Genomic DNA, 24,819 nt, shown 5'->3' with positions numbered 1-24,819 from the left:
AGAATGACCATACCAAGTTGTTGAGGATGTGGAGCAACTGAAATTCTCATACATTGCTTGTGGAATGTAAAATGGCTTGACCACTTTAGAAAACAGTTTGGCAATTTCTTAAAAATTTATTTATATATCTCCCAAATGATCCAACCATTTCACTTCTAGGTATTTATTCAAAGGGAAAGCAAATACATGTTCATATAAAAACTTGTACACAAATGTTCTAGAAGCTTCTTTTTTTGTAATACCTACACTACGAATGACCCAAATGTCTATCATCAGGTAAACAGATACACAGATTTGTAGCCCATATAATAGACTACAAATCAACAATAAAAAGGAGTGAACTATTGATAAATGGAACAACTTGGATACATCTCGAAATAATTATGTTGAATGTGAGAAACCAGACAAAAAAAGTACATACTGTATGATTCTATTCATATAAAATTCTAGAAAATGCAATTTACAACGATAGAAAGCAAATTGTTGGTTACATGAGGATATATAGGATGGGGAAAGCAAGGGAGGGGGATTACCAAGGGACATGAATCTTTTTGAAGTGGTGTATATATAAGTCAAAACTTATCAAATTATGCTTTAAATATGTGCAATTTGTTTTAAATTATACTTCAATAAAATGTTGAAAAAAACTGGAATACTGAAAATCGAATTCAAGTTCATTGTTGAGTCATGGAAAACTAGAGAACAGGTCAATTTACGAAAGTATATAAGATTACCCATCAAACTGTTATACTGAAATCTGTTAGAATAAAAAAGTTTATTTTGAATATGTGAAGTACATCCAATAGAGTTATCATGAATGTTGGATGAAAGTGAGGAATCTTTCAAGTTGATGGTATACCAATTAGACTAAATATATCTTACGTATTTATTGATGTAAAAAAATATATATACATACACACATATATAGTGTGTGTATACATAGAGATAGTTTGTGGATACTATAGATGCATTATTTTCATAAGCTAATGTTGAGTTTTTATATCTCATTTATTGCTTCACTTCCCTCTGCTATCCCTAACATATGAGAACAGCAATAACCTGGGAAAATACATTATTTATCACAATTCAGTCCATCATGTATCATGTTTATGAAACATTTTAGTTTTAGTCATTATTGATAGGATGCCTCATTTTATGTGCTGGGCCAGCACAAGACTCCAGTTCTAGAGATTGCTCATTACCAGTGAAGTGGTGAGAAACAGGGAATCAGTCCCTACATCTTTTCACATTACTAAAGGCCATTACAGCAGTTACTTTTATCCAGTACATCAAGCCTGGCTATGAAGAAAAAATTACAAAGCATACTAAAAGGCAAAAAACATAATTTGAAGAGACAGAGCAAGCACTAAAACCAGACATGGCAGGTATGTTGGAATTATCAGACCAGAAGTTTTAAATAACTATGATTAGTATGCTAAGGGCTCGAATGGATAAAGTAGACAGAATGCAAGAACAGATGGGCAATGAGATAGAACAGTGAGCAGAGAGATAGAAATTTGGTCCTAAGAAAGATTCCGAAAGAAATGCTAGAGATACAAAAAAAAAATACTATAACAGAAATAAACAACATCTTCTCGGGTTTATTAGTAGACTGGATATCACTGAGGAGAAAGTCTCCGAGCTTGAGGATATATCAATATAAATTTCAAAAACTGAAAAGCAAGGAGAATAAAGACTGAGAAAAACATAATAGACTATCTAAGGACTGTGGGATGACTACGAAAGGTGTGACATATGCATAACTCAAACACCAGAGGAGAAGAAAGAGAGAAAGAAACAGAATAAATATTTGAAACAATAATGACTGAGAATTTCTCTCAAATTAATGTCAGACACCAATCCACAGATCCAAGAATTTCAGAGAACACCAAGCAGGAAAAATATCAAAAAAAACTATGCCTAGGCATATCATTTTCAAACTACAGAAAAATCAAAGATAAACAAAAAATTCTACAAGAAGCCAAAGGGAAAAAAATCTTACCTATAGAGGAAAGAAGATAATAATTACATTTGACTTCTTCTCAGAAATCATGCAAATAAGAAGAGAGTACAGTGAAATATTTAAAGTATTAAGAGAAAAAAAATGCAACCTAGAATTCTCTACCCTGTGGAATTATCTTTCGAAAGGAAAGAAGAAATTAAGACTTTTTCAGACAAACTGATACTGAGGGTATTTGTTGCCAGTATACCTGCCTTGCAATGAATGTTAAAAGAAGGATTTTAGAGAGGAAGAAAATAAAATAGGTTAGAAACTTGGATCTACATAAAGAAAAAGAGAGGAGTGAAGAAGGAATAAATGAAGATAGAATAAAAGCTTTTGTTTTTTTTGTTCTTAATTGATTTAACAGATAACAGTTTGTTCAACATAATAATAGCCACAATGTATTTTATTGTGTATGCTTAAAGACTGGAAGACAAATACAAGAATAAAGAACAAGGGCAACAAATAGAAGACAGTAACAAATATGGTAGATATTAATCCAACTATATCAAAAATCACTTTGAATGTGAATGGTCTAAACACACCAATTAAAAGACAGAGATTGTCATAGTGGATCAAGAAACAAGACCTAACTATATGTTGTTCACTTTAAATATAAAGACACACATAGATTAAAAGTAAATGGATGGAGAAAAATATACCATGCTAACAAAGCAAGGAAAGTAATCAGAGATAAAGATAGGCATTACATACTGACAAAGGGATCAATTCCTCAAGAAGACAGAGAATCTTTAGCATATTCACCTAACAACAGAGTGTCAAATTATGTGAGGCAAAAAGTGATAGAACTTCAAGGAGAAATAAATGAATCCACTATCATAATTGGAGACTTCAACACCCCTCTATTAGAAATGGACATATCCAGCAGGCAGAAAATCAGAAGGACATAGATGAACTTACTATCAGCAACAATCAGTTGGGTATAATTGATATCTAAAGACTAGTTCATCCAACAACAGCAGAATTCACATTCTTCTCAAGCTCACACAGAATGTTCACCAAGTCAGACCATATTCTGGACAATAAAACACACCTTAACAATTTAAAACAATAGAAATCAAACAGTATCTGCTCTCAGACCACAATGGAAGTAAGTAGAAATCAATAACAGCAAGATAAATGGAAAGTCCCCAAAATATGTGGAGATTAAACAACACATTTATAAATAACATATAGGTCAAAGAAGAAATCTTAAGATAAATTTTTAAATACTTTGAACTAATTAAAAATGAAAACACACTGTGAAAAACTTGTGAGATGCAGTGAAAGCAGTACTTAGAGGAAAATTTATATCATTAAATGCATGTATTAGAAAAGAAAAAAGAACCAAAATCAATAATCTAAGTTTCCACCTTAGGAAAAAAGAAAAAGAAAAGTAAATTAAGTCCTAAGTAAGCAGAAGAAAAGAAATAATAAGAATTAGAGCAGAAATCAGAGAAGCTGAAAACAGGAGATCAACAGACAAAAACAACGAAACCAAAAGTTGTTTCTTTGAAAAGATCAATGGTTCGAAATAAGTTCACTGGTGCTCTATCAAACATTTAAGGAAGAAATGATACCAATTCTCTACAATCTTTTCAGAGAATAGATGCAGAGAGAATACTTCCTAACTCATCCTATGAGGCCAATATAATCCTAATACCATAACCAGACAAAGACATTACAAGAAAATAAATCTACAGACCAAATCTCTCATGAATTTAGACACAAAAATCTTCAAGAAAATATTATTTCCAGCAATGAACAAGTGGATTTTTAATTGTAATGAAATTATCAATTAAAAATTGATAATTCTAGCCAGATTAACAAAGAAAAAAAGAGATAACACAAATTCTAAATAAGAGATGAAAGAGAAGATATCACTACAGATCCCATGAACACTAAAAGTATAACAGAGGAATTCTATGAACAACTCTACGCTCCCAACTTTGACAAACTAGATGAAATGGACCAATTCCTTGAAAAACACAATTTGCCAAAATTCACACAAGAAGAAATAGACAATCTGAACAGGCCTGTATCTAGTAAAGAAATTGAATCCATAATTAATAACTTTCCAAAACAGAAAACATCATGCCGAAATAAGTTCACTGGTGCTCTATCAAACATTTAAGGAAGAAATGATACCAATTCTCTACAATCTTTTCAGAGAATAGATGCAGAGAGAATACTTCCTAACTCATCCTATGAGGCCAATATAATCCTAATACCATAACCAGACAAAGACATTACAAGAAAATAAATCTACAGACCAAATCTCTCATGAATTTAGACACAAAAATCTTCAAGAAAATATCATTTCCAGCAATGAACAAGTGAAATTTGAGATTAAAAACACAATATCATTTCCATAGCCCCCAAACCACAAAATGTGTAGGTATAAATCTAACAAAATATGTATACAATCAATACAAGGAAAACTACAAAATTCTGATGAATAAAATCAGAGAATAACTAAAGAAATGGAGAGAGATTTCATGTTCATGGATAAGAAGACTCAATATTGTCAAGATGTCAGTTCTTCCCAACTTGATCTATAGATTCAATGCAATCCTAATTGAAATCCCAGCACTTCTTTTGTGAATATTGACAAACTCTAAAATTCTAAAGCTTCTGTGGAGAGGCAAAAGACCCAGAACAGCCAACACAGTATTGAAGGAGAAGAATGAAGTTGGAGAATTAATACTGCCCACCTTCAAGATTTACTGTAAAGCTACAGTAATCAAGACAGTGTGGTATTGAGGAAAGAATAGACAAATAGACCAATGGAACAGAATAGAGAGCCCAGAAATAGAACCCCAGAAATGTAGTCAACTGATCTTTGACATAGGAGCAAATGCAATACAGTGGACCAAAGATAGTTTTTTTCAACAAATGGTACTGGAACAACTGGATATTCACACACACACAAAAAGAATATAGATACAGACTTTACACTCTCCATAAAAATTAATTCAAAATGGATCATAGATCTAAATGTAAAATGCAAAACTATAAAACCCCTAGAAGATAACATAGGATGAAATCTAGATGACCTTGGGTATGGTGATGACTTTTTAGCTACAACATCAAAGGAATGATCCATGAAAGAAATAATTGATAAGATGGACTTCATTACAATTAAAAACTTCCACTCTGTGAAAGACAATGTCAGGAGAATGAGAAGACAAGCCAAGGGCTGCGAGAAAATATTTACAAAACACACATCTGATAAAGGATTCTTACCCAAAATATACAAAAAACTCTTAAAACTCAATAAGAAAACAAACGACCCAATTAAGAAATGGGCTAAAGACCTTGACAGATACCTCACCAAAAAAGATATACAGATGGCAAATAAGCATATGAAAAGATGCTTAACACCATAAGTCATCAGGGAAATGCAAATTAAAATGAGATACCACTATACATCTATTAACATGGCCAAAATCCAGAACACTGACAACACCAAATGCTGGAGAGGATGTGGAGAAACAGCAACTCTCACTCATTGCTTTTGAGAATGCACAACGGTACAGCCACTTTGGAAGACAGTTTGAAGGTTTCACAAAACTAAATGTACTCTTACTATATGATCCAGTAATTGCACTTCTTGGTATTTACCCAAAGGAGTTGAAACCTTATGGCCACATAAAACACATGGGTGTTTATAGCAGCTTTATTCATAATTGTCAAAACTTGGAAGCCACCAAGATGTCCTTCAGTAGATGAATGGAAATGAAGTGTAATACATCCAGGTAATGGAATATTACTCAGTGCTAAAAAGAAATGAACTATCAAGCCATGAAAAGACACAGAGGAATGTTAAATCCATATTATTAAGTGAAAGAAGCCAATCTGTAAAGGCTACATACTATATGATTCCAACTGTATGACCTTCTAGAAAAGGCAAAACTATGGAGACAGTAAAAAGATGAGTGGTTTCCAGTGGTTGGGGGTGGGGTTAAGGATGAACAGGCAGAGCACAGATTTTTAGGATGGTGAAAACACTCTGTATACTATAGTAATGGACATATGTCATTACACACTTGTCAAACCCATAGAATATATAACACCAAGAGTGAACACTAATGTAAACTATGGACTTCGGAAGATTATGTGTCTAGATAGGTTCAACAATTGTAACAAATGTACTCTCCTAGTGGGGATTTTGATGAGGGAGGCTATGCATAATGAGGGTAAGGGGTATATGGCAAATCTCTGTACGTTCCTCTTAGTTTTGCTATAAATTTAAAACTTCTCTAAAAAAGTCTTTCAAAAACAAAAACTATATCTGGTCATGTAGAGTCCCAAGCATATCTCAACTTCCGGTGTGATAAGAATAGTGAAAAAATGCAGATGATTGTTGAAGCAATCATTAACATTAGTTGACCAGCTATTAATTAAGGTGGCCCTTCTAACCAGCTATTAAGTGGTGATGTTATTTATAGTCCTTTTGCACACAGGTGACAGAAATCAAACAGGATCTATATTAAGCAAACAGAGAATTTATTGTATAGATATGGGGTTTTATCACCCAAGCTGAGAGTGGGAACTTAGCATTGAGCAGAACAAGGGACTGGACAGCTTCTGCTCTGGCACCTTTCACATGGAGGAAAATTGAGTAAGTAGTAGACATGATCAAACAACTGGTTCATTCATGTAAAGAGACGGTTTGACTGTTCAGATGGACCATTCTGTTCTTGGATCAAAGCAAAGATTTTTCTCTTTTTAATAGTTATAACAACAATTAGATAAAACTGTCACTTTATCATATGATACCACATTTAATTCTTATAACAACACTGAAAAGTATGTGCTATCACTTCCATTTTACAGATGAGGAGAACATCACTTACAGAAGTTAGATGACTTACCTCTAGGCAAGGAGCCGGAGAGTAACAATGTTAAGGTTTAAATTCTTTCTGATCCCAAATCGATGTTAATTTTATCATTCTATATTGTCATGAAACAGTACTATAAGTAAATTTCAGTTTGGAAATTCTGAAATATTAATTATCATCTGTATCCGTTGTCAATTTTATGCATCTTACATCTTGCCCAAGTTTGGGGGACTTGGGATTGTTAAGTTAAAGAAATATACACTCAAGGGCACTATGGATATAGGGAACTTGGGGTTAGCCAGTCTTGATATACAAACTATGTTCTCTCAAAGATTTTTGAATCTCTTCAAGTACATCCTGAAAGTACCACTTAGAGTAAACACTGCAAATACCTAACAGACAGGGATTTGGTTTTGTGAAAAAAGAGAGAGACATTAGAAAACGCCATTTTTAGTCAAGATAATATAGCAGAGTCAGCGTTCTGTTCTTGAGAGTGATGTCAAGAGAGATTTGTGGAAAGGCATACTAGGCTCCATAATGTTACCTACAAAGAGTTAGAGAAGTATTCTGAAACATCCCTTATTTCTTAATGGACTTAACTTTTATGTATTAAGAACTTTTATTTTAAATCTTTTGAACCAATAATATTACTTTGTCTTCTCTTGGAAATAGCAAATACATGTTGGGGGTACACTAGGATTTTATTGGTCCTAAATCTCTCCTCTTTCAAGCTTTAAGAAGAGCTTATAGGATACAATATTACCTATATAGTATACTTGCCAGAAATCTTTATTTTTTAAATCTAATCATGAGGAAACAATCAGGGAAATTCAAATTAAGAAACATTCTGCAAAATAATTTGCCTGGACTCGTGAAAACAATTAATGTCCTGAAAGATTTAAAAGGCTGGACGGCTGTTCTAGATTAAGGGAGAGTAGAGTCATGCCAATGCAATGTGAGATATTTGATTGGACTATGGATCAACAAAAGAATGGAAGGAAGGAAGGAAAGAAAGAAGGGTGAGCTATAAGGGACTGTATTGGAACAACTGGAAAAATCTGGATATGGAGTATTTGTTAGAGAATGGTGTTAATGTTCAGTTTCCTAAGTGTGATAATAGATAGTGAGCCTGTAGGAAATACTCGTCCTCTTGGGAGACACACTCTGAAGAATTCAGGGGTTAACAAGAACAACAAGGTTCTTGCTGGCTCTGGAGTTCTAGATTTTGATGAATGTTTGTGTTCATCCTACCCATTTGCATCCTGACTTTATTATATTATATCCTTTTTCAGCTTTGAAAGGTATTAATATTTTTAGTCCATTTTCTGGCAGCCAATTTTTCAAATCTTTACGTCATTTTAATTACCTTTCTCTAGATGGTTTCTAGCCTTACGGCTTTATGGAGGCTTGAGGTGTGGTAACTAGGACCACAAAATATTTCTAATGCAGATGTACAGTATCATGGAATAATGCTTTATATTTCCAGTACTCTTCCTTGAAGCACTTTGCATTATTGTGTGCACATTTGCAATTTTTGTAACAAAAGCTTTTTTTTTGAGGAAGATTAGCCCTGAGCTAACTACTGCCAATCCTCCTCTTTTCACTGAGGAAGACTGGCCCTGAACTAACATCCGTGCCCATCTTCCTCTACTTTGTATGTGTGACGCCTACCACAGCATGGCTTTTGCCAAGTGGTGCCATGTCCGCACCCGGGATCTGAACCAGTGAACCCCAGGCCACTGAAGCGGAAGGTGCACACTTAACTGCTGTGCCACCAGGCCAGCCCCAACTAAAGCTTTTCAGGACAATCTTTTACAGGGAATACTCTAAAATGACTGTAGATCCCTTGTCTAGCAGTTCATCTTAGGATCCTGCCATTTGATATCATTGGCATGGCTCTTTTCTCCTCATAAAAGCTTGCTATCAACTGAAACTAAGTAAATCTTACTGTGTATTTGTATGCCCCATCACATTCCAAAACACGAACGACTGGCTCCAGCATTGACTCTGGGGCATCAGCTATCAGCTTCTGCTCTTCAGAACTTACTAAATTCTTCTCTTGCTAGTCTTCATTTCCTCTTTACTAAATTTTGCTCATGTATAGTTTAAATAAAACATTGATATTATGTGCATATGTACCTTATGTCTTATGTGCATACCTACTCATACACCTAGGCGTGCTTTGGGTAGAAAAGGAGTAACAAATAAGAGTGTGAATCCATATAAGAGCACAGGCTGGCATGTAGTAACAAGACCATGGGTTTTGGAACAAGACCAATGTCCCCTGAATCCCAGTTCTGGCCTCTACTGGTTTCTGACCATGGTTGAACCATGGAAACTCTCTGGGCGTTTAGGGCCTTCCAAGCTGGTCGTAAAGAGAATGCCTTATGCTTAAAGCAGGTCTTCAGTCAATATTAGGCCTCCCTTTCTTCTTCCACCTGAGAAAGTATAAAAATAGTAATAACTAACATGTAGTAAGCCCTTATTTTGTAGCTAGGCTGTGAATGAAAATGTGTTTGTGTGTATTAACAGAACAAGCGTCAGGAGACTGACTGGCTAAGAGTAAGGGCTCTGGAAACAGCCTTCCTGCGTTCAATTCCTGAGTTTACTAATAACTAGCTGCCTCACTCATGACAAGTGACTTCACTACTCCATGACTCAGTTCTCTCGTCTTTAAAGTGGGGCGGTACTAACAGTATTTTCCTCATGGGGGCCTTGTGAGGATAAAATGAGATAATATTTGTTAAACACTTAGAACAGTGTCTGACATGTACTAAGCACTTGATATCTGTTAGTTTTTATTACAAACAGTATTATTATCTCCTTCAGTCATTGCAGTAGCCCAGCAAGTTAGGTAAAATCACTATTCTTACATTACTTGTAGGAAAATGATGATAAGTGAGGAGAAATAATTTGCCCAAGGACACTCAGTAAAAACAGAACTAGACTTGATTCTTGTCTATCTATGTTATTAACTACTAAAATTTCTCCTTATTTTTCTCCAAGCCAATTTCTTATGGGGATTGCTTAAATAGTCTGGTGTGAGAACTTGTAAAAAAGCATTTTAAAGTTTAAATATGAATTTTCTCTCCAAATCTCCTTAGTCATGCTTATTTATCCCCTCAAACAACTCTAGTGAAACCAACACACATCATTTCTCTTGCAGAAATCATGTTGACTTCTCCATGCTAAATTATTCTCTTTTGGCAATTCAGCTATCCTACCCTTTCACCAATAACCTCAGAAAGATTGCAAGGCTGACTGAAATTTGAAAAGGAGGGTATGAGTTTGGACAAATCATTTAACCTCTTTGAAAGGGGACTTGAACTAGATAATCTCTAGGGTCCTTTCCAGCTCTAACATCCTGTGATCCTATGTGTGGAATCGCCATGTTTATGGCTGCAATGACCCAGATCCTCTTTTCCACGTGCTATAGGGGCCCTGTTGATGCACCATTCTATTTATTTGACATCCTATTTACATGTATATTTGTTTTCCCTCTGATTCTTTAGGGCACAAGATATAAGACAGAGATAAAAGACACATAAGAAAAATCTACTAAAAAAGACATGTTAAAGTGCAAAGGGAATTTGAGGGAGGAAAAAGGGGTTAGGCTTTCTATTCTTGGTCATTATTTTGGTATTTTGTGACCTTCTTTTAGTGACCGTATGATCCTTTCATTTTATATTCAAATAATACCGTAATGAAGGGTCTGAAAGGACAGACTGATATTCAAATGTCACATGATATTCTGTTGTTTCTTTTAAATACAACACATACTTTGTTTCCTTCCTTTCAATAGGAAAACTATCAATGGTTCCATGTGCCCCTGTTAGGCCTATAAAATTCTGGCAAACTGGGATCATTGTTAAGAACCTCATCCTAATATACCTCCAGAAATGGCCATAGTTTATCTAATAAACCTATTCCAAGAAAAAAATACATTGAATTTATTAAGCGCCTATTGTATATTTTGAATTGTTGCATCTACTGGGGATACAGAAATTCAAAATCTAGAAACTGTTCTAAAAAAATCTCTTAGTGAGTCAGAATAATACAAAACTCTAATATCCCGTAAAGCTGTGCTATCATAGAGACTACAGAAGATGTTCTGGAAGCGCAGAGGATGAACACCCAGCTGTTTGTTTGCTAGGAGGAAAGGCATACAGGGTTTCTCAAAGAAACGATAGATGATTGGTGTCTTGAAAACTGGATGAGAATTGGTCTGGTTTTGAGGTGAAGACTGAGGGACTAAATAAACAAATCAGTCAGTCAATGAAAGAACTACGCTAGCTGGAATCTGCCTCGACTACATACCAAATTACTTACAGGGGTAATGATGAGATTTACTTTAAAAAAATTTAAGCAAGAAAGGCAGTGGTTAGGGAGGATAGATAAAATAAGATTGTCCAAATGTGGATAATTATGAATGCTAGGAGTCTAGTACCTGGAGGATCCTATTTCTATTTTCCTTACTTTTTTGAATGTTTGATATTTTTTCATAATAAAGAGGTTTTAAAAATTGTTCCTGAGTTAAGGTGACTTGATTTCTACACTTCAAATATTAATGTGTTGAAGTACAAATATCTTGGTTAAAAAGAACTAAACTTCTAAAGAATAATATACGTTTGTAACTTAAAAAAACTAAAAGGAAAAGAAAACCTTGAATACTATAAAAATTGTTGGAGTCTTAACGAAACTCTTGACTCTAGGTTTGTAAGTTTTCAATCTAATTGTGGCTAGAGAACTTCTTGACTCAAACCTCTTCATAGTTTATATTATAAGATTGAAATTAATTTATTAGAAATTAGTTGTTAAATTTTTTTAAAATATGGAAATCATACCCTCATTCCAAAAAGTGTTTTGAAAAAATTGTTTTTACATTAATCTATATCATACTCAATTATTTCATAAAATTTTATGTTATTTTTCAGTTACTAAAAATAACTTGGTGGAATATATTCCTGCTAGTATTTGTAAAATATAAACATTTTGTACTAAAAGCAACTAGGTTAAGACACAAAAACATAGTCTACATGTGTAAGCACATCATTGTTTCTATTTCAGGAATGTGACTTCTTTGTAGCTAAATTTGAATGGTACATATAACCATTGATCCATATCTCTTGCACTCCATCCAATAAATTGAGTTATTGCTGCTAAATAAAGTCAGATTTTAATAATTGACAATTTCTGGAGACTGGCCAGACTATCACCGAACCCTTCACTCCCCAGGTGTAGCCATTAGAGGGGGCCTCAGCTGCTTTGATTAACTCTCATATCTACCATCAGCCTCTGATGAGCTGGGCATCTCTGTGTGCTGGACCAACGTACACAATGAGTGTCAAACTGCAAACCAGTGTTTAAATGATGGTGCTTCAGCTGATGCACAGAGAGAAAGCAGGAATGCTGCACCGAGCATACCATAGAAGTAGAAACAGCATATGGAGACAAGAGATAGATGTTAAAGGTTGACTTTGGGTCCTTATGTCACCTCTAGTAATTTTACGCAAGAAAATTAAAAGCAGCAAGCAGCTTCACAGAAGTAGTACAGGTCACCAGAACTTGTGACAGAAGTTCTTATTTATTTTTCTTTTTAACAATTTAAAAATAAATTTTCACTAAAATATTCTCCTAGTCATAAAAAGGAAAAAGAAGGGGCCATATGAGAAACTGGCTAATTGAAAGGGAAAATGATGTTTGTAATTATTATTCTAATAGAAAAATGTTATGTTAATAGACAGTAGGGAAAAATAGCTTATTATTGTGCCACGTAAATTTGCCATTGCGTGTTCATCAAGGATTCCCTTTTAAACAATTTTTTTAGGTGTGATGGAATCTGGATCTGAAAATGCAGAGTTGCCCACCTTAAATAACTCAAAGAGGTCAAGTTAAGCAATAGTGATCATAGAGTAGTTTGAGTCAATGTAAGTCCTCTTCAGGACTATTAGATTGGAAGCTTTACAAACTAGAGTGTGAAAGATGCTTTAATTACTCCAAAAATAATTTTTTAAAAATCAGTAATTTCTATAACTCAGCAAAATCTAATATCTAAAAAGGGCACATTACCTTGACTTGTCAAAAATGTTGAAATAAGAAAAATTTAGTAACACAAAAATGCATATATGTATTTCACAAACAGAAAACACTTGCTGCTTGACACTTTCTTTCCTTATGGAAAAGTAGAGAAAGCAAGGAAGAGTGTTTTTCCCTCCTTTTCACACTGTTGTGTAAATTGTTTCTCTAGTCTTTTGTATAATAACTAGGAGAGCTGAAAAATAAGAGATGTTGAAGATTTTAATGTGCCAGTCTCAACCAGAAGCAGCAAAGAATAGATCAACTTAATATTTCTAGAGCTCTTAGGATATATCTAAAATAATTATATATCTTAATCCCTATATCTAGTTCACCATTAGAAACTAAAGTTTCAGTGATGGAAGATAAAGTAAATTTTATAGAGACACCGGAAAAACTGAAAATGAGGAAATATTGGGGAAAGATAGAAATCTTGTACATACACTCACCAAAACCCCAAAACAATGAATGGCAAAAACAAGTGTAAAGTATAGCATGTGCAAACCAGAGAGGTGAGGATGGCAAGACAAAAAGGCAATATATTTCTTTCTTCTCCTATGATACTATTTACTTATTCCTATTATTCTTAGGAAAAACATTCCCTAATGATGTTCAGTGACATCACTTCTGATAACTCTTGAGAGAAAATGACAGATATATTCCTACCAGGAGCTCCCATTTAAAGGCTATATTAGTTTTTCTATAAATCATTGGCAGCGGTGTTTTTATGAGCATTAAAAAATCCACTATAACCATTTCATTTGCCCCTATATTTTTACGTGCTCAAATGTAATCATGAAAATTATGAATGCAGTGGGATTTGTAGGTGTAATCTCAAAATCAAATTATAAGCCTTCCTTAAATTTTGAACACACACCTCAGTTGAAAGATCTACCTACTATCAACATTATTTTAAATTTTATAACTGTATAATAGAACTTATTCATTGTTTGGGCTAGTTAGCTAATCACTATTTCAATGAATATGTATGAGAATACCCATTAAAGGGAATAAAGTAACAGAGGCATAAGTCAAGGGGAGCTTTGCAAATATACACTTTTCTTTATATATATATATATATATATATATATATTATTTATACTACATTATATATATATGTATATACATATGAGAAGAAAAACAAAGGCAATTTACAAATAAGGTGGTATAATTAGAAAGGCCTTCCTACAAGAATTCAGAAAATGGAAACACCATTTTTGACTACAAAGTCAGTTTAAATCTAAGTTGGCTTCATTTTCAATTTTGAGTTGGATATTACTTTTCCTCTCATATTTGTCTCAAGTCAGACTTGTGGGCTCTCTGGTGGTCAGATCGTATTCTTTTAAACAAACATTCTCCTTCCTCACCAACAGTGTCTACTTTGGTGTCCTTGATTCAGAGTGTTTTTGTTACACAGAGATCCCTCACTAACTTGTCAGATAAACCTCCCTCTTTCCTTTCCATGAATAAAATAATTTTTCTTCTTTGGGGTTCTAGAAGTTTATGAATTCAGGTACATGTAAGGGCAAGTGGCTACGTAACTCCTGTCCTCAAACTCCATCTTAAAATCCCATTGCTAAGAGTATGCTTTATTTAATACACCACCACTAGCAACTTTCAAAGCCTCTGCATCTCTTCCCTGAGTCCACCTTCTCTTTCCCACTGGTCAATGTCCAGTCCAGCCCACTCTCAATCTATCAGACATCTTTGTATGATGGAACATGTCAACAGACTTCTCCTTTAAGTTTTCTCCCATCTGGAACAGCTTTTTCTACTTTATCCACTGCGTTGCTCCAAATTTGGGGGGAATATGATCTAAAATTGTTGTTCTCCTTTAATCTTTGTAATTGTACTAACTCATTAATTGACGTTAAAAAAATATAAACCCATGAAGATACACACTTCTTGTGCAAACTAAGACATATTTAAAAAAACCAAGCTACTTGGATTAATTTGGGAAAAAAAAGTTGAGCGGTGAATTACTAATAACATTTAAATAAGAGATTATATGATTGTTGGTAACCAGCTAATCTTTGTTATAGATTAAAAAGAATTGTGCTCTAATTTAAGTTAAAAGTTTTCTCAGTGATATATAAGGGAGACAATACAAATTGTTAAATAATGCATTAGCTTACTAAAGTTGGTTATTTCTATTTTTTCTGTAGCAGCCAAACAGTATACCTGCTTGTATGTTTCAAGTTGGATATATATTCAAGCTTTGTGAAGGAGAAGAATGTGCATGTTGAGGAAGAAAAAGTCAGACGGACATGGAGAGAAACATACAATATTGGGGAGCAATCCAGGAGGAGTGCAGTGTGTTAAACAAGACTCTTTCGATGGCTGAGTTTTGTTGTTAGGGCAGATGAGTATTTAATAAGAAGGTATTTTTTTGAAGAAGAGTGTTTTCTACTTTTCCATTTCTACACTTTATAAGATAAAGCTTTTGCTATTAAAAAAAGCATAACATCAAAATAAAAACAAGAGTTAATATGTAATTTTAAAAGCTGTATTTGCAGAGATTTTTTTTTGAGCTATGTATTATTTCATCATACTAGTGGAGACAAACCAAATTTCATTAATGTGGTGGAATCTTTTTATTTATAAATATTATCCCATCTTGTCCCAGAAAGGACTGGAGTGGCAGCATTTGATTATTTCATTGGAATAATAGCTTATCACAATCAAGAAAAAGTTTTTGTTAAATGTTTATCTTGTTTCTCGTGATGCCAAGTGAAAAGAAATTATGAATTTCACAGAAACTTTTACATTTCAAAAGTTTGTAATTCTTCTAAAGAGAATGCATTATATAAAAATGTTAGTTTTGGCTTTCCAAACTTTTACTGATTTTGTTAGCCTTCTTATAGAAAAAGCATGGAAGTCTTTTTAAATTGACATTTGATTTTCGAAGTCCAAGAAAAAGTTAAAATAAACAAATAGAAAGGGAGATGGAATCTGCACTATCTTCCTATGGAGAAGAGTGAGCTGAGCAATGAACTGCAAACCCATTGCCTTGGGATCTAAAATACAGGACGTCAAGGTAAGATTTTCTGTCTATTTGATATGTACAGACTTTTTGTGAACATATGCACAATAAATGACTTAATAAACCCTATAGTTAACTGATGATGCTAGAATCCAGAAATGTTTTTATGTTTAAAGAAATTAAAATGTTATAAGGAAAATTTGTTACATTTGAGGACTTAGCAAAATTCAATTTAACATCTATTGTTAAAAACAAATGGTTTATTTGGCTGAAGAGAAGCTTTAATTTTTAGCAGTTAATCTATGTTTTCTTATAACAGACTGATACCTATAAATTAGTTCAAAGGCAGTGTTACAACTATCTTCAAATTAGGTTCTTGAAAAAGAAACTACAAACATTGTCAAAGGTTAGTCAAAGAGACAGGAACATCATATTCAGAAAACTTAGAAGGGAAATTTTCCTTAAAAAATTTTCAGGAGAGAAGTACTAGTAGCATACTTAGGAAAAGCTTTCGTGGCTTCTAAATGAAAAGCATACAAGAGATAATCATACTCGCTCTCCATGTTTCCATAACACTCACAAGATATATATGGAAAACTTTACCCAGAGTAATTTTATACTCCATGTCACAATTTGGTTTATTTTCCTTTGCAAGGAGAAAACATCTATTAGCAAGAATCAGACAAATACAAACATTTCAAAACCACAAGATTCTAACTATAGTTTTTAGTTCCTCAAATCTGTTTATTTGAAGAACATCATAATGTAAAATATCACAATTACTTGAAGAACATAATACTTTCTAAAAAGTTAAGATAAAACAGAAAGCATCAGTTATAGAATTAAATAGAATTGTAAAAGGGTATATTAAATAACTATCTTTTCAAACCTAACCATCTAGAACCTAAAATAGCCAGAAAGGAACTAATGTCTTTAAAAACGCAAATGTTTTCAATATTTGAAGGATAGCTATTTCAATAAATAACACTCTGATAACTAGGCTGCAATAGGACAAGTCATGGTAATTGCTCTTTTTTATTTGATTAAGTCTGTTATAAAAGGCAATTTTTAGATCCTATTATTCCAAAGAAGTTTAGGCTTTTTTCCTTCTTCCCACAGGTGATGACTTCTGGATGTTTTAGTTTGGGGCATTACACCCGTGCAGTCTTGCAGTGGAGCCCAAGGCAGCTGCAGCAAGTATTTCCCACTAGCAACTAAGGAGCTAGGAGGGTACAGGGTTTGAGGAAACAATCAAGAAAACCACAATACTGCTTCTTGGTCCTTTTCCCACAAATAAGCTTTTTACATCAGATCCATAAAATGCAGTTTATTATCTAAAATTTTTAAGGAGAATCTTTTGTTAAATGTTAACAAAAGGACGACTACCCTAATTCCCTTTAAAATGCAATTCTTAAAAAAAAATTCACTCAAGTCTTTTTCAAAAGTGCTTAAATCATCTGGAGATAAATATCACTTGGTGTCCTTGTTTTCCAACAAATGGCTTTTTCCATTGTTTCCATTAATTTCACCCATATTCGTTTTTTTAGAAAACAAGGCCCTATCCTCATCAGCAAAACACAGATGTATGATTTAGCGTATATAACCGGTAATTACATAATAATTTACGAAAGATTAATTTTTTTCTCTTTTTGTCAGTTTTCAAGAAGTCATCCCGTGATTAACTGTAAACAGGAATGGTTTGCACCTCAAATTAGAAGCCATTAATTAGCATGACGAAGTCAATTGCAAGATACACAGATAATTTAAATTATTTAATCACTAATCACCTTGGCTAAAGAGTAGTATACTCTTTCAATATCCTTCGGTAGGCTATTGATCTGTCACTAAATTACCTCCAGATCAGTTAGAGCTAAATATTAGCGTTCTTTCCTTTCTCTCAGATTACATTATTCCCTCTTGTTAACACTTAAAAAAGCTTGGAGGTTCTTTAATCCCAAATCCTTAATTAGCCATCACTAGCCTTTTAGTAATTAGGAAAGAGTACCTGAAGTACAGATCAGGAGTTCTCTTGGCTCATATAACAATGAAAAACATTTTTAAAATGTACGCTTAAGGCAATGGCAGTAATAAAAGATATATGCAGAGGTGGCTTCGGCAAATAACGGGCTTGCAAACGCAAGTGCTTAACAAAAAGCGTCCGAACCTCTATCACGATATACAGCACTCCAATAAATTACACAACACTTTGCATAGGCTGCAGAAATAACGCAGGACGAGACTTACACAGATGCCAATCCGCAGCATTTATACACATGCACATGGCAAGAGACAGAAACCAAACACTATCATTCAGCTCGGGCAGGGTGGCGCGATCCCGAGTTTGCCCAGCGTGAGAGTGCTCTCTGCGTGTGTGTCTGTGTGCGCGCGTGAGAGTGAGACCCATCCTCGGGGCATTTCCCCTCTTTGGGCAGTTTTGCTTCATTTGTTTCCTATTTCTGCTACATAGAAACTAACTTCCATCTCAGCCCCAGCCAGCGCCGCTGAATAGAGCCAGTGCTGCGGCTCCGTGTGCGTCAGATCCCTCCGCGGCCGTGCCGGCGCCCTCCCTCCCGCGATCGGCCTCCACAGAGAAAGCGCCTTCCAGCCAACCCGCGGCTCCGGCTCCGACATCTTCTCCGCCTGGAAATAAATAAATAAATCGCGCCTCCGGACGGGGAGGCGGGGGCGCGGGCCTGGCCGCGCCGGGGCGGGCGCGCCGGGGCACGGGGCCGGGGGCACTCCTTTTTCTGCGCCGGGGCGGGGGCGCGGGCCGCGCAGGGGCGAGCCCGGAGCCGCGAAGGCGGCGGACTCCTTTCTGCGGCGGAGGGATCCGCAGCGGAGGCGGCGGCGGCGGCCGTAGCGGCTGCCGGAGAGTTGTTGTTTCCTCCTCCTCCTTCTCCGCCTCCGCCGCCGTTGCTTGAATGGTGGAGCCGAGGCTCGGCTCGTGAGCACACAGTGACAGCTATAGGGCAGGCGGCGGCACCGTCCCCGCTTCCCCTCGGCGGCGGGGTGTCCCGCCGGCGGCCCCGAAGTGACCCATAAACATGTCTTGCGAGAGGAAAGGCCTCTCGGAGCTGCGATCGGGTAAGTCGGGGGTCGCCGGGGCCGCTGGCGCCGGGCGAGTCCGCCCGCGGCCCCCGCCCCCCGCGCCCGCCGCTCAGCCTGTGTCTCCCCGTCCCTCTCTCCCGCGCAGAGCTCTACTTCCTCATCGCCCGGTTCCTGGAAGATGGACCCTGTCAGCAGGCGGCCCAGGTAGGCGGCGCGGCGGCCGGGCCGGCGCTGCGCTCGGCGTGGGGGAGGGCGGCGCGGCGCGGGGCCGGGCCGGGGCGCGGGGCTCAGCTTCCCCGCTTTGTTGTTGCAGGTGCTGATCCGCGAGGTGGCCGAGAAGGAGGTAAGGGCGGCGGCGGCCCGGCGCGGCCCCCGCGCGCGGCCGCCCTGGGCCCGGCCGGCGCCGCCCGCCGCGGCGGGGCTGGGGGCGCGGGGCGCGGGGTCCCCGGCGGGCGCGGGGCGGCGGGGGAGGGGCGCGGCGGCCGGGCGGGCGGCTCACGGGCGTCCTCTCCCCGCAGCTGCTGCCCCGTCGCACCGACTGGACCGGGAAGGAGCATCCCCGGACCTACCAGAATCTGGTGAGACATTCCCGTCGCGGAGCAAAGAAACTTTTCCCCGAGTCGAATAAAAATTGAATTTCCCGCAATTTTTTACAGAGACAAAAACTTGGCCCCAGAACGTGAAAGCTTCGAAGGCCACGGGGAGGGTGGGGAGGCCGGCGCGGGGCCGCGGGGGCGGCGGCTGGGGGGACCCGCACCCCGGGGCCGCAGGGGCTGCCGAGGATTTATTTGTGATATTTTGTTAATGTGCTAGAAATAAAGATACGTCATGAGTGTTGTGCAGTGCAAGGCCGGAGGAGGAGGGGCCGGCGCGCGGCCGGGCGGGGCGGGGGCGCGCGCGGCGGCGGCGGCGGCGGCGGCGGCGCGGGCGGCGGGCGCGCTCGCTCGGCGCTGTGCGCGCTCGGCGCTGTGCTCGCGGCGCGCGCGCGGGCGGCCGGCCGGCCTCACACAATGGCTGCGCTGCCCGCCGCGGCCGCAGCCTCGCGCCGGCGGGCCGCCGGGCCCCGTGGCCCCGTGGCGCGGCGCTCCTGCTCCCCTTCCCGCTCCCGCGCCGGGGCTTCCCTGAGTTCCGAGCTGCTGTGTGTTGGAGGGGCTCCGATGTGTGCTGACGGCGGCCGCGGCACGGCTTCCGTTTCGCCGAAGCCAGTTGAACGGGCGTGTTCTCCTTTTGCTAATTCTCCTGTGAACGCCCCTCGTTCAGTCAAAAATTGTTGCTGGAGGCCGCCGACGAGTTTTGAATTTTGCCCATATATTCGCTATTGGGATGGAAGTTGGCAAGTAAAAGTTTGTTGATTTGTATTGGGGAGTATTTTGTTCAATAGCTTGAAAAATGCCTTGGTTTGGTGGTTTCTTCAAGGTGAATAGTGATTGAAAGCAGTGGACCTATCGCTGAAGCCTGGGCGCCGGAGGCCAGGGCGCCCTGTGCGGGAGTCGGTGTCGGGGCCGCCGCGGGGGCGGGCGCCGAGCTGCCGGGACGCCGTTGCCACGGCCTTGGGGGCGGTCGTCAGGGCGGGCGGCCTGCGCTGCTCGGACGCCCGGCTCAGAGTCCGCGTCTTCGCGAGGGGAAGGCAGGGCGTGACTGCGATGGTGCGTGTTTCATTTGCATGGAGAACGTCTAACTTTTGCGTCTGAATCTCTTATGATTTAATATAGGGTGTTAAGTGCTCGCAGATGATAAACTAAGCAAGGGTCTTTAGGTTTAGTGAATTTTAAACTTAACAATGTGTTCATTTCCGTATTTCGTTAGTTTCCAAGTAGTGATTTAGGCTAGTTTCATTAAATACTTGATTAAAATGGAGTTTGAAGCAAACTCCAAGATTCAGTAACTGCAATATTTAAATTAATCTTTAGGTTGTAAATAGTTGACAGTCTTGAGTGAATTTCCATGTCTTGTTATTTGAAAAAATTACCTTAAAGATTATAATATTCTATTTTTAAGAATTGGGCAGATTTTACGAAACTCATCTTTTTATCTAGTAAAAACCCCACTGAAGATTGCTGTTTTCTTAAGTTGGAGTCTTGGTAATGTTACATTTATATTTTTAAATGAAGTGGCTAAGTATCTGGTCAAATTATGGTAATGTCTAATTCTTGTAGGAATGTCATCTTGTTTTTTCCACTAAAAAGAGGGGCACCAATGTCGATTTCTATTTAATTTAATTTTTGAGAGGGTTTATCTCTCACATAATAGTAAAATGAATTTATATTCCTAGTCTCTTTATCAGACTTAGGACACAAATAGGCAGTGTCTTCATTAATGTATTATTTTCCAAATCCATCTGTTTTGCATGAAAGTGGTTTTTCTTGCTTGGATTGTTTTCACCTTTTCACTGAACAGTCGTTGGCATGCTCATGAAGCTGTTAAGAATTCTCATTAGAATTCAGTTTTTTGGCTCATTTTCTCTTTTCATTCAGCGTATTGCTCATTCTATATCTACTGGGTACAAGCACCGAACTGTATCTAGTGTGCGTGTTTGGTTTAACTTTGATTTTTTTATTGAGATAGTTATCTCTGAAAACATTTTGGAGCATCATGTGTCGGAGCACATTTTTGTTCAATAGTAGGATCTTGAAATTTTATGTCTAGGTGAGCACATGCAAAATCTCTTATACAGTATTCTTTATTGTCTTAATTTCTGATTTTAAAAAGTTTTCCTTTATCACTTATCAAATTGAGTTTATTAACATTGGTTTGAAGATTATTTTGGTGAGTGAAACCAGAGTAATAACTTTTGTTTGTGGTTTGAGTAGTGTCTTCGTCCACTTGGAAATTTGTTGCTATGTTAGCTGATAAATTGAGTAAAATATTTTAAATGCAAGGATTCCTGTGTCAGATTGAAATTCTTAGAAAACCTCCAATTACAGCTTTTTAGGGTGGAGTATATTTGTACTTGTGTGCTTAAAAATAAGCATAGATCAGCATCTGCAGTCAGCCTACAGACAAAATCGCAGAGATTGAGTTTTGACCAGGAGGAAGGTGGAGTCTTAAGAGCAGTTTTAAAAGTTTACAGATTAAAAATAAAAATTGATGCATTTGTCTCAAGTGTGGTTGATAAAGGCATTGATTGTGATTATTGCCATCTACCTGAATATTTAAAACATTTATAACAGTGAATGGAATTTGATAGGAAGCTGAAGGTTTTTTTTCACTCCACGGTATATGTTTAATCAGATTTATATTTTTTTAAATGTGAGGTTGATTTTAAAGCAAAATGGCGTTTTGTAAAGCTTTTATTAGAATTCTTATTTTTTAAATGGAGCCAAGCATAGGTGGCAAACTTTTTGTAGAATAAGAAAAACTCAACTAATCTTTGGACAAAGAGAAAGCTCTGTCATTACTTCTTTATTCCTTAGTTTGAATAGTGAAATTAGTTGGTTTATTAAGTTTTGCTTTCTAGTTGTTGCCTTAGTTAGTGGTGATTGCATACTTATGAGATCTTGAGGCAGAATTTTAAGCATTTTTACCAGATTTGGGACTCTTATAACATTTCTGGCTTACAAAACATTGTTTTTCAAAACTGGGTTCATGTTTTGCTAATCTATTAAAGTGATATAATTCTTTATTTTTTTTGTAATGATATTTGTTTTTTTAAAAATGATAACACTTGATTAGAAATTTTTCTATTCAAGTGAAAGGAGTGGGAGTCAGGAGATGTGGGTTGTGATCTTAGCCTTGCCAACTGTTAGCCTGTAGGTTATCTCTGGAAAGTCATGGAATTTCTCTGGGCCCCAGTAACCTCATTTGTCAAATAAGTGAATTAGGGGCTGGCCCGGTGGCACAGCAGTTAAGTTTGCATGTTCTGCTTTGGCAGCCCAGGGTTCACCGGTTCAGATCCCGGGTGCGGACATGGCATCACTTGTCAAGCCATGCTGTGGTAGGCGTCCCATGTATAAAGTAGAGGAAGTTGGGCACGGATATTAGCTGAGTGCCAGTCTTCCTCAGCAAAAAGAGGAGGATTGGCAGCAGATGTTAGCTCAGGGCTAATCTTCCTCTGGGGGAAAAAATGAATTGAAGTTTTTCTAATCTGAAGATACGATGTTGAACTAGAAATAGTGGCGCATTGTCTCTAAAAGCTCAACTCTTTCATTTTGGAGTTTGATTATCCAAAACAGAGAAAAGTAGATCTACAGAAATCGTGCAGATTAGAAAATTGTATAAATGCTGTTATAGTGCCGTTCTTAGGTTGTAGTATCATTTCTGCTTAAAAAAATGAAGTTTTTTGAGACACTACATTGTAGACTACCTCTTCACTCTGTAATTAGTGTGTTTTTCACCATGTTAAGTACTAGTTTTCGTAAATTATTGGTGGTCTTAAAATCAGAGATGAATAGGAACCGTGAATAGGATTTACTTAAGTATATATCTTAAGTATGTATTTATTTAGAGTATGCTAGTTAATGTGGAAGGTATAAAACCTAGAAAACACATTTTAGGAAAAAAGTAGGTAACATATTAAATGTTTTTGAATCAAGGATTCCCATTTTATATTGAAGATAACATGATACTTTCAAAACTTAGCCAGTATAATTTAGGGGGGTATATAATGAAATAAATGTGTGTAGTAGAGTTACCATTTCCTTTTTTAATAGGATATCAATGAAATAGTAAGCTTTGCTTGGTAGTCTGTAGAGCACGGCTTTCCTATCTCCTGATCATTATAATGAAGAAAAAAATGTTAGATGTGAAGGAGATACTACGTCCTGAAGGGCTGATGTGGGCAAACTTCATCCTTTCTTATACTTGTAATTATCCTATTGGTGCTTGTACCATTATTTTAAAAAGCTTGAGGGATTTATAAAAATTTTTAAATGAAGTAAGTTCCTGTTAAATTTTTAATACTTTTCAGTAATTGTAAAGTTGAGTGAATGTAAGGGAGGAGTTGGATTATCCCCTCCCCAACTACACAGTGGTGTTTTATGTGTTTGTTATGAGGCAGAATAGTACTGCAGGAGTCTGTCTCCCAATTTGTAAAATGGGCTAATAATAGCTCCTATTTTGTAAGATTTGGTGAGTGATAACTGACTGGCACAAATCAGGCACTGTGTAAGGGTTTGTGTTTGTTATTTTCACAACTTCAGTAGTGGTAGTAGAGTTTGTTCCAATTATAGCTTTATAATGTTGAATTAAGGTGTAATTTAAGAAAAACATTTTTATTGCAGAAACAGGTACATATACGTTTCTGAACATAGCAGCTGTGGTATAAATAAGGCCGGTTTAAAACTTCAGATACTATTAGTATAATTACTTTGTAGATTCAAGGATGAAATAATTAAGCCTAAAATGTAAAGAAAAAATGTATAGTAAATACCAAAAATAAATAATTTTGAAAGCACTGTGGGTAGATTTCTAGAAAAATTTTCCTGGTCTGTGCAGGGATTCTAACTGTGACTATTTTTGTGGAACAATTAACATTAAGAAATGTTTGAGTGGTTGAAATATCCAGAATTCATTTGAGCTTATATGAAGCTTTTTTTCTTTTGTTAACGATCAGATGAAATTTAGGGAGCTTGCCTGTTGCTTCTGGCTCCCTTTGTACGGAGATATAATTTAAAATCACTGCAGTAGTTTGTATTCTTTTTGGAAATCATCAGAAAGGTGATGTTTTGTCTATCTGGCTCAAAGATATGTATGTTTTAAACAGTTTAATAAAGATTTTTTAAAATGAATCCTTAAGTGAGCATTAGGGTAAATAAATCATATGAATGTCAATTTTTTAATCCACTCAATTTTTTTTGTCAGACTACAAGTTTTTGTTTCTTTTATCTGAAAGATCCTTATCTCACCTACTTCAGCCATTCTTCTTTTTT

General features: G+C 37.1%; 1 protein-coding gene and 1 long non-coding RNA gene across 4 annotated transcripts in view; one reads left to right on the top strand and one right to left on the bottom strand.

Moving 5' to 3' along the window:
• The window catches only part of LOC139041825 (uncharacterized), a 79,250-nt gene extending 59,593 nt beyond the window's left edge, over positions 1-19,657 (bottom strand). Inside the window, exon 1 of the long non-coding RNA XR_011497804.1 lies at positions 19,522-19,657. This is a non-coding gene — a long non-coding RNA (uncharacterized lncRNA). The remainder of the gene's footprint in view (positions 1-19,521) is intronic.
• The window catches only part of PHIP (pleckstrin homology domain interacting protein), a 127,832-nt gene continuing 121,666 nt past the window's right edge, over positions 18,654-24,819 (top strand). For 2 of the 3 annotated variants that reach the window (XM_044757541.2, XM_044757540.2), the window contains exons 1-4: positions 18,654-18,988; positions 19,098-19,156; positions 19,266-19,295; positions 19,471-19,530. In XM_044757541.2, coding sequence (XP_044613476.1) covers positions 18,949-18,988; positions 19,098-19,156; positions 19,266-19,295; positions 19,471-19,530 — 189 coding nt within the window. In that variant the 5' untranslated portion in view covers positions 18,654-18,948. Of the gene's footprint in view, positions 18,989-19,097; positions 19,157-19,265; positions 19,296-19,470; positions 19,531-19,917; positions 20,286-24,819 lie in introns of those variants that run through there. The other variant, XM_070496503.1, reaches the window with a different exon arrangement.

This window comes from Equus asinus, chromosome 24 (genome assembly GCF_041296235.1).
Source record: "Equus asinus isolate D_3611 breed Donkey chromosome 24, EquAss-T2T_v2, whole genome shotgun sequence".
Classification (NCBI taxonomy): domain Eukaryota; kingdom Metazoa; phylum Chordata; class Mammalia; order Perissodactyla; family Equidae; genus Equus; species Equus asinus.
This window is presented reverse-complemented; position numbering and strand designations above follow the sequence as displayed.